The sequence below is a fragment of the Cynoglossus semilaevis genome, chromosome 9, assembly GCF_000523025.1.
Source record: "Cynoglossus semilaevis isolate Cse_v1.0 chromosome 9, Cse_v1.0, whole genome shotgun sequence".
Taxonomy (NCBI): Eukaryota; Metazoa; Chordata; class Actinopteri; order Pleuronectiformes; family Cynoglossidae; genus Cynoglossus; species Cynoglossus semilaevis.
This window is the reverse complement of record NC_024315.1, coordinates 19,267,815-19,278,312: the sequence shown is the minus strand read 5'-3', so window position 1 is coordinate 19,278,312 and position 10,498 is coordinate 19,267,815. Positions and strand designations below refer to the sequence as shown.

At 37.6% G+C, this 10,498-nt stretch overlaps 1 protein-coding gene across 2 annotated transcripts in view; it reads right to left on the bottom strand.

The window, feature by feature from the left end:
- LOC103384338 (stromal membrane-associated protein 1-like) overlaps positions 1 to 8,515 on the bottom strand; it is a 13,414-nt gene extending 4,899 nt beyond the window's left edge. Inside the window, exons 1-8 of one of the 2 annotated variants that reach the window (XM_008317824.3) lie at positions 8,247 to 8,515; positions 7,617 to 7,750; positions 6,808 to 6,893; positions 6,630 to 6,705; positions 4,723 to 4,785; positions 3,791 to 3,866; positions 1,915 to 2,054; positions 1,073 to 1,280 (exon numbers count right to left, since the gene is read on the bottom strand). In XM_008317824.3, coding sequence (XP_008316046.1) covers positions 1,073 to 1,280; positions 1,915 to 2,054; positions 3,791 to 3,866; positions 4,723 to 4,785; positions 6,630 to 6,705; positions 6,808 to 6,893; positions 7,617 to 7,750; positions 8,247 to 8,364 — 901 coding nt within the window. In that variant the 5' untranslated portion in view covers positions 8,365 to 8,515. Of the gene's footprint in view, positions 1 to 1,072; positions 1,281 to 1,914; positions 2,055 to 3,790; positions 3,867 to 4,722; positions 4,786 to 6,629; positions 6,706 to 6,807; positions 6,894 to 7,616; positions 7,751 to 7,962; positions 8,106 to 8,246 lie in introns of those variants that run through there. The other variant, XM_008317827.3, reaches the window with a different exon arrangement.
- Positions 8,516 to 10,498: the final 1,983 nt, after the last annotated feature.

Sequence of the window (10,498 nt, the reverse complement as noted above, 5' to 3'; positions counted from 1 at the left end):
GAGAGAGAGAGAGAGAGAGAGAGAGAGAGAGACACTGTTGGTGTAAAAGTAAAGAGTCCGAGAATAAGGTAAGATGGAGGCAGATGATGATCTGTGGCTACCCCTGAAGGGAACAGCCGGAAGAAGAAAACGAAATATTTAATAACTGTCAAACTGTGACATGTCAATTACCTTGTAACGTAACAGTTTCTAGCCTCCATACAAAGTTTCCATAGCAAAAGGCCCGTAGTACCAAAAGCAAACTTATTTTTTTCTTTTGATCCTTATCTTGTCAAGGCTGGGCTAAATAAACTTAAGGCCAATTTCATTAAAGCTGCAAAAGATGCTAGTTTGGGGGCTTTCCATTTTGAATTTCTTCAATGCCACCTTGAAATTCCAGGTAATTTTGCCATTATATAGGTATGCGAAGTGTCAACTTTATAAAATCCATTGCTTTAGTTGATGATTCCTCTTGGGAGACAACTTGTCATTGTTTGTCTGTGTTATTCAGAGCACAACATTTCATCCATATCCAGTAATGTCTCAGGGTGTACAACAAAAAAAAAAATTAAATATCAAACACTTTCTGGTCATTAAATTACTATTAGAAGATTAAACTAAGATGTTAAACCGGTGGTGTCAAACATACGGCCCGTGGGCCAAAACTGGCCCATTGGGGGTTCAATCCAGCCCACTTGATGGTTTTTTTAAAAAAATACAAATATTTGCAAATACTTTCTGTTCATGATGTTTTATAAAATGATATTTCATTAAATATGAAGATTGGATAATATGCATGAAAACAAGGTGGAAACACATGTACTTATTGTTATTTATAGATAATTATAACGTACTTATTGTTATTTATAGGTAATTATAATTGTACTGTTCCTACCCACCTGACATCTAATTACTTAATGACTGTGCGTAAGTTTGACAACCCAACTATAAACCTGAAGTCTGGGCTCCTCTACCTGGACTGCTCCTCTGTGAGCCCACCTCAGACATCCCACTGAACACGGATGGATGTGATTTATGTGAAGGTATATAACAGCAGAAATCAAACAGGATATTGAAAATGTCTCATTCTTACCTGCTGATGTTGAATGTGATATGCTGTGAGTTCCATAGAGGGACAAAATTGAGTCCTTGGACAGAGGCTGTTTGACTGTGTTGTCTGTTTTAGTGGTACTATTACTCTCATTGAACAAGTCCAGTTCCTCTGGCACTGTGGCCGAACCAGCTGTAACCCCTGCTGCTTGAGCCGGTGTTGGAATGATGCTTGCATTGCTGGACATCATCTGGAGGAAGGGAACAATTACATTGTTAAAATGCTGTCTTAACCCATTTGTTCAACCATCGCACAAAAGCCAAACAGCGTCTACTGCCACTGCCTGCAGTTACTCCCCTATAGCCTGGCTTAAATGCAAGTGATTTGTTTTTGCCACCTTTCCCTGTCCGATAGGCAAAGATGTCTTTAAAATGTAGAGTAAAAGATGAATGAAATAATCCATTTTCACAAGACATCCTTAAAACTAATAGTACACATTTTTAAATGTGCTCTTATTCCTTGATCTACAGCAGTGATTCTCAATTATTTGTATTGAAATACTATTGACAACCTAATAATATGAATATGAATATCTATCTATACAAATCACCATATGAGCTGCTGCCACCTAGTGGCTGGAGGCTTGTTTATCGTTCAAGCATTAAATCACAGTGCACCCTACCAACCCCCCCCCCAAACCTTCCTGCAGGTGGTGAGTCCACTGGAAGGTACCAACCGCCCTAACCGGGATTTGATCTTGCCCAGGAGGTGAACCCTGGGGTTCCACACCAATGACAGAGACATTGCCTCTGGGCCAAAGCGCTACCCCAATTTATCTATGTATCTATCTGCTGAGCAACGTGGTAGTTAGTATTAAGTTTTACCTGAGAAAACTGAGAAAACTGAGCTGCAGAAGTGGATGCAGGGAGAGGGTTAGAGACCATCGGACCAAATATATCCAGGTCATTATTGTTTTGGCTTGTGCTGGAGCTACAGTCATTTGCTAATTCAGGTACCGGTGCTTCTGCAAGAGAAAAAAACAACAACAACAACAACAAACAAACAGTGAAGAAGTTAGTTAGTTTAGAAGTTGAAACTATAAACACCATTCCCCATTTTACTCTTACATCCTTTTATAAAAGCCTTATCTGTTGACTGAGGTCAGCGATGCATTTATTGAACATCATTTGTTTAATAAAGAATGTATGTTATCAGAATATAGTCATTTAGTAAATTATATAAATACATACCAGCCGTTCTGAAGATTACGTTTCTTTCATTGTGTTAAGGCGGTACAGGATTTTAAAAGTTTTCTTACACTATGTAATCAAAGTGAAGATGACGTCATTGACATCACTGATATTTTTTTCAGCTATTAAGATCGATCAAAAGAGCGGATGCTTTACAATAATTTGTATTCACTGAAGATGTACAGCATGTATAGAGACTACACACAACAGTGAGTATATCATTTACAAGAGGAAAGTCAACTGTTATATGTTAACGTAATGCACTGACGCTCATTCCCACGATGTTCATGCCCACACTAATTAAAAAAGTATCAAAATCAACCTTCTTTCTAAGTACATGTAGTGCATAAAAACAAATGCAGGCACTTATTTTAGCTTTATATAATTTGCCAGTAGTAACACTTTGTCATCAATAACCCAGCTATAGAAAAGCACAAATTCCATGTCCTCCAAGTTCCTGTTTCAAGATTGAACAGAGGACTACAAAGGAACAGTGAAGGTGGTCACCATAAACCACAGAGAACCATCAAACTGAAACATAGCCAAGAAATGGTGAATGATGTGAATCAACTAGATAAAACAGAGCCGTGAAAAAAGGTTGGTAAAAAATACAGAGACATAGTAGAGCACCGTGGGGCTTCAAGACATGAGATGAATCTGTTCTACAACAGCACTCGTACGTCAATCCGTTCGTATCTCAACTGAATTTTCCCCATGAAAAATAACTTCCAGCCCCCCCAGAAATATACTATTAATTAATTATATCAAATTTCCCCCCATCTAAACATAGATATATTGTGAGGCTCTCTGGAGAGAGAAAAAGAGAAAGAGAAAAAAGGAAAAGAGAAAAAAAAGGCGACGGGTAAAATAACCAAGTGAGGGACAGCGAACGCGACAGCGCGACGGTGTCGAGTGGAAACATGGAGCTAATAACTCAATGTTTCCTCGTATCGTGAGAAAGATCTTGCAAAAGTTGCTTACTCGTAACTTGGACAAGACAAGCACGAATACAAGTTGGAAAGACTGGAAAGGCAGAGGTGTATTTGTAAGACAGCTGCTGAAGCGTATTAATGGGAAAATTCCAGTTGCTAGGTAATGACAAGAAGACCACAAATAGTAAGGGTGGAGTTAAGGTGGTTGGTGTATCAATAGGAGGTAGAAGATAAGGTAAACCATTGCAGGGTCAACAGGCGAGGGTGTTCCATACAGAAAGATCAAACGTAGACCGAAACCTGCAACCCAGTGATTTTCTTGCTGTAAAGGCAACCGTTCCACCAACATCTGCCACCATCTGGCCTGATTGGGTAAAATCTATAGTACTGTATATTGTGCGTCACATCAGATTTCTGTTTTTGCTTTTAGTGTTTAAGATTTTGGCAGATTACAAGGAAACGACACGCTATTCAAAATATATGGCAGTGAACTACTGGCTAATATTTGGTAACCATCAGTCAACTCTTCAAACATGAGTTATTCAGACTTTAAGACTTATCCATTTGAGTCTACTTACCAAGGCCTAGCAGGTTCAATGAGGGTTCTGAGGTCTTCACAGGACTGATTTTAGGAACCGGAACGGGCTCTTCATTCTTAGAAAAAAAAAAAAAAAAAAAAGTTCATTAACATTGTAGTTTTAACGGGCTCTTCATTCTTAGAAAAAAAAGAAAAGTTCATTAACATTGTAATTTGGTAAAATTCTTGTTTGCATGTCATAAACAAAGAGTGGGAAATTTAAATTCTGAAGAGGGAACATTGGAAATTTGAATGTTTTCAGAGGGCTATTCTCCTTCGGTTTCTTCATGATAGACTTTACTGGACTGCAAGGGATGTTCATTGAGCTGCTCATTTTTTTTGTAGCTGTCCTCCAAATTCCACTTTGGAACCTTTTCACTAATCAACAAATGCAATCCATGCAGTGAATTGTTAATAAATGTCGTTGCCATATTGCAGAAGTCTGATGTATTTACCTTATATGTTCAAAATTCAGCCACCGACTAAGAGATTTAAAAAAAGATTTTTTGTTCATGTTTTGTTGAGTGGAGAGGATTTCCCCAGTTCTGTGACTATTTTTTGCTGGACGATATATTGTCCCTAGGTCAGGATGTTGTATTAGGTGGGCACGGACGTTTGTTGTGTATCCTTGTTTTTGTTGACTGCACTTCCAAAAAAAAAATCCGGCATACTGGCTCGTCCGCGTTGCTGCATTCAACAGGACAAACAGGTTCACTCATTCGCCTAGTTTCTGAAACCGATGCCCGACCCATTTTTGACATTGCCACATACTGTAGGTCCTGGAGATCCAGGAAACAGAGTTAAAGGTGTAAGAAATTCCTAGGTCTTCACCTCAAGAAATTTAACAGATAAGACCGAATTATATTTGATTAACCCTGTCAAATACCGTCCTTGTTTGGGCAGCTTTACTGTGAAGGAAGGGTTTTGCAGTACCTTGGTGTATGGTATGACTTTGATTCTTGTGTCTGGCTCCTTTTCTTTCTTACCATCCTTTGGCTTAAAACACAAAAGAAACAACATGAAACCACAACTGTACAGAAATAATACATAGGTGGAGAGGTAATACTCAGAAACCCGTGTTTACAGGAAGGTTGGGTTTTGGAAAAATGAGCTATTTATGCTTTTATTTTTACATAAAAGTAAAGATTTAATTGTATTTCAATAGCCCAAGTAAAATCCTAACTATTTAAACTGGGTAAATGAAAACAAACAAAAAAACCCCCAGTGATATTTAAGAAGTGAAATGAAGTTTATAGGATTTACAGAACGTGTGCAATAAACAAAAGTAGGCAGGTGCATAAATTTGTTCACCCTTGTTGTTTTATTGATTTGAATACCTTTAGCACTAATTATTGGAACACAAAATGTGTTTGGGAAGCTCATTGACCCTTGACCTACATACACAGGTGAAGCCAATCACGAGAAAGGGTATTTGCAAGTTGTTCTTCCCCTTTGCATCTTCTCTGAAGACTTGCAACATGGGAGCCTCAAAACAACTGTCAAATGACCTGAAAACAAAGATTGTTCAACATCATGGTTTAGGGCAGGCATGGGCAAACTAAGGCCCCAGGGGCCGGATGTGGCGCGTTCAGTTTTTTAATCCGGCCCGCCAAGCTTTCCCAAATGATATAATTTATTGATATTATCATTATACTTCTATTGCCTGCAATACCCACATTTCCCCAATAGATGGTATAGAAAATGATAATAGCATTTTAGCATTTTAGCCTTTATGCATGACTTTTACATGTCATTTATCTTAGTTCACATGAATTCTCCATCTATCTGCTCCTGACCCGGCCCTCCTGGTCAATTTTAGGGACAATTGTGGCCCGCGAGTCAAAAAGTTTGCCCACGCCTGGTTTAGGGGAAGGATACAAAAAGCTAGCTAAGGTCGCATGGATTCCAGTCTGTATCAGCAAATTCATGTTCAAGAATCAGTGACAAAGTTGAAGTTGCGCCGGGGCTGGATACTTCAACAAGACAACGACCCTAAACACCGCTCAAATTCTACCAAAGCATTCACGCAGAGGAACAAGTCCCCAGACCTGAATATCGTTGAAAATCTGCGGTCTGTCCATGCTCAAAAACCATCAAACCTGACTGAACTGGAGATGCTTTGTGAAGAAGAATGGTCAAAAATACCTTCAACCACAATCCAAGCCCTCATTGGAAGCTATAAGAAGCGTTTAGAGGCTGTTATTTCTGCAAAAGGAGGATCTACTAAATATTGATGTATTATTGCACACTTTCTGTAAATCCTATAAACTTTCATTTCACTTCTTAAATATCACTGTGTTTGTTTGCTATATGATATATTTCATTAAAAAAGGCTGTTCCGAACAACCGATGATCCATAAAGGAAAATCTTGAAAATGATCAGTACAGTAGTGAGAGTTGCTATGATGTACGGTTGAGAGACAGAGGCAGAGTTGGAGGTTGCAGAGATGAAGATGCTGAAATGAGCAGATCAGAGGGACAGTTAAGGTAAAGCGGTTTGGATGAAAAGTTAGAAAGGCAGGATTAAGGTGGATGGACGTGTACACAGGAGAGATGGTAAATATATGAGACAAAAGATGCAGAGAAGGAGTTGCAGGGCAAGAAGAGAAGAGGAAGCTCCCAAAGAAGATTGGTTAAATGAATGAGGATGTCATGAAAGAGGATGAGGAGATTGTTGGTGTCAAAGCAGAGGAGGCGGAAGATGAGGTGAGGATCCCTGAACAGTCCAAAGAAGAAGTTTGTAGAGGGCATTTCTTGCGTACTTGAAATGTACATCACTGTGAGTTAAAAAAAGAGAAATAGGGTTAGAGTTAATTCATTTTAAATGAGTCTGCACGTACACTGTTCCCATTTGTCACATTGTTGCCGTAATATTTCTTCTTCTCATACTTGTCCCTGATAAATAATTCCACCGCTCTGAGGCCAGTGTTAAGGGAAAAAAAGAGATATAAAACAGGGAATGTGTTTATGTACACTGTATTGATTTAGTTTAAACAAACTGCAATGAGCAAAGGATACTGGTCTGTTTGAGGTCTTCTGAAGCTATCTGGAAGGTTAGCCTCATAAAGACGCCTGGCCTTGGTGTTACCCATGTCCTTTATACACTGAAAAAGAAAAGACAAAAGTTTGAGAGCAACAACTCTTTTTTGAATGGTAAAAAGTACATTTCAGTCCATTATGAAGTGCAGCAGTAGAGCATCAAGACATGCGAGCAGTTACCATACATTAGGGGTTTTGCTACTTTGCCATGGCCCTGTGAAAATGTGCAAAGTGAGCCTGGGAAACTTGATAAAAATCAGACCACTTTAAACATGCTGGGCTTCAAGAAAATGTAAATATATAACTCCCACTAAAATTAGTAGTTTCAAACACACAACTTCAAGGTCAAAAATGCTAGTGAAAAACTTATATATATATATATATATATAAATATATAAATTATAACAGGTAAATATATAAATATAAATAAATAAACTACAAAATTATTTTGCCAATCGTATAGCCCTTGCTGTACAAGTGACATTAAGCAATGTCAAAGCTCAAAAGTAATGAAAAAAGGAAAACTGTATATTGTATTCAAACTCATGGTTTCTGCTCTATACAGTTTTCAGGACTTGTATTCAACATTTTTAGCTACAACAGCATGGGAGTAGTTATCTTGTCATATTCCAATACTTATCTCTTGTCCTTTCAATACAATAAGTGTTATTTTCTTCAGTTGAGTTCAATTCATTTTGTCTATTTTTAATCAAGGGGCAAAAATTCTTACCATGGAAATAACATACAATTAAACCTGCGTAAAGTGTAAGAAAACCTGCAGAAAATACCTGCATTTGGTCTGAGGTCCACTGGTCCAGATTGACTGATTTTACCCTGGATATATGTACTCCCAGGTTCCTGTGGATGCCAGCACATCGGATGCAGATAAACACTCCAAGATTCCAGGATGCCCATCTTGGACCTTACAAAACAAGAGTAAACATACAATGTACATTGTTAAAATCACGAAACGTTTGGACTTCTAGGAAATTTAAGCGCCCCTAAAATACCGTTTTTAAACAGATTAGATGTTAACTAAATTAGACATTACGCGACTTTTTACGGGGGAGCCAGAGTAAGTTAACCCAATTGTCGCATTATCCTCCATCAGGAGTCGCTACAATATGTATTCACCTAGTGACTCGGTCCCATACACCGACATCCGCCGCAGGTTTTTACCGTCCAATATGTGCTATGTATTAGTCGGCTGATTAACTTAGCTGAGCCATAGACTGCACGCACTTCCTGTATGTTTAGCTTAAAGGGAAGAGACGTCAGCTGACCGGCCTCAGTTAGGAACCAACTAGCCGACAAGCTTAGCATGCCAATTAACATATTGTAATGTACATAGTAGCTACAAGCATACTGTGCCGTACTTAACAAAACATATAAAGAGACAACAACCGCGAGCGTCTCACCTTTCGCCTCGCAATCGGCGCAGTACTTGTTGTCTTCCTCTCTCAACAATTTGCTAAGAATGGCCTGATGCTGCTCGTTCAGTTTCTGGGCCTTCTCTCTCTCAGAGCGGGTCGTCATTTTAGCGACGATAATACGAGTTTAAAAAAAAACTAAATTAGTTGTTAATATAGATGTTGTAATTCGGTAAAGATCATAATCAGAGCTCTCTGTGACTCCGTGTCAACTATGAAAACACCCGGAACCGGAATCTCCTTTCCGCCTACAGGAATTCTAGCGCTGACGCATTAGCCGCAGTTGATTGGACGAAAAGAGTGACGTAGTTTTAAACATGGCTTAACCAGTAAATTAAACGCATTTTAGCACAGGGTAACTGGACTGTTTTGATTTCTTTTCTTTCTCAACCAAGTTTTATTCAAAGTTCTTTAGGATAGTCAGGCAATTTAATCACATTTATGTCTTAGACTAGGAATAAAGAAAAAAAAAGTTTTTTGTCAGTTGTTTGAACACTGTACATATACTGTATGTCACCTCTCCAATTTTCTAGTGCACCAAACATACAAGTGACTATTCATTGTGCTCATTTACTTCCCTTCATCTTGAAATAAAACTAAGACATATCTAGCCTTTCACTAGTTTAACTTTAACTATTTTAAAAACTAGTTTAGCTGGTTTGGTTTACTTATTACTGTATTTACACATTACTGAGTTTTTCTTTGACTAGATAATATTTTTATTAATACTTAGTTTATTAAGTTAGTTAAGTTTTTCTTTGACTAGATAATATTTTTTATTAATATTTGGTTTATTAAGTTAGTTATCAACATGAATGTTGATAATGTTGATATATTACTGTATAATGTATATGTGTAATATAATGCTCACTAGGACTTGATTTTGCACAAAGAGGCTTTCCAGGATTTATTAGGCATGCAGCGCTGGTTTTAGTATTTGGCGTGTTACAACAACATTTTTTGGGCCTTTTTTGGAGTCGCTAATGCCATGCAAGTCCAAAACTCCCAAAGAATATATATATAAAAAAATATAAATGAACTCTTTAACTACTTTTTTTTTAGTCAAATGACTACTATTAGCTATTTTAAATTTAGTATTTATGAAGCCCTTTGGGGATAAATAAGAACAAATATACAGAAATAAACCAGTGTACAGAGAGATCAATTTAAAATATGTGTTTAAAAGCAATCATAGAACTTTCCAGTAATTGGAGGAGTGTATGTGTATGTATATACATTTACTGTAGGTGATAAACATTGCGATTATATTTTGTTCAATAATTTTGGGTATGCACACAAGTAGGGATAAGTAAAAAAGTAAATGTGGATCATGCGCAGTTCATCATGCAGATGTATAATCCTTAAGTTTAATTTCACTCGATCATCAACTAACAAACTAATAATCAACTGTCAGTAGACTAGTGAAACTGTAATAGGGAGTGTGTGCAAAAAAACAACGATACATACAATTAGTAAATAAATATAGATCCCATCTTAAAAGTTTTCCAGGCAGACCTTAAAGTTATTCTCATGGTGCCTCACGACAATCCCATAGCGAAGAAGCAGCTCCACGTACGGCATCCAGCGTATGTCACCTATGTCTACATAGGGGTCGTGGGGTGAATTCAAGGCTTTGTTCATCAGCAGCTAAAACATAAGATTGACAGAGGAAAAAATACAGATGTCAGATCCCTATGTTGTCTAAGTCAGTCCCCAGTGGTACGCGGGGCAAATTCACATTTTCACATTTACATTTTCAAATGATTTCATCTAAAACGTACCATGCTCAATTTACAACATAAACATCTTTATAAACGTCTCTTCTGTGTGGTGGAAGCTAATATCACGCAAAATCAATGTGCACTCGATCCCCATTTTAAAAGTCAGTGTGCATAGAAAAGTATATTAAGTAATAAGTAAGCTCGGTAATAGAGGAGTAACAGTAACAGGAGTCAATACGCGAGTGTGAAAATGGCATTTGACAAAAACATACAGTTCCACAGGTGTACCATTTGGTACACGTTTGTATTTGTACCGGACTTCCTGTACTGAATACATAAATATACATACACACACACATTCAAAATCTTTCATTTATCATAGTTGCATCATCACCATAACATTTTATTGAGACATCTGTGCTAATTCTGTCGAGAGAAAGAAACTTACCTCAAGTATGTCCTTGAGTGAAATGTTTTCATCCTGTTCCATGTTTTGAACAATAAAAAAAAAAAAAAAAA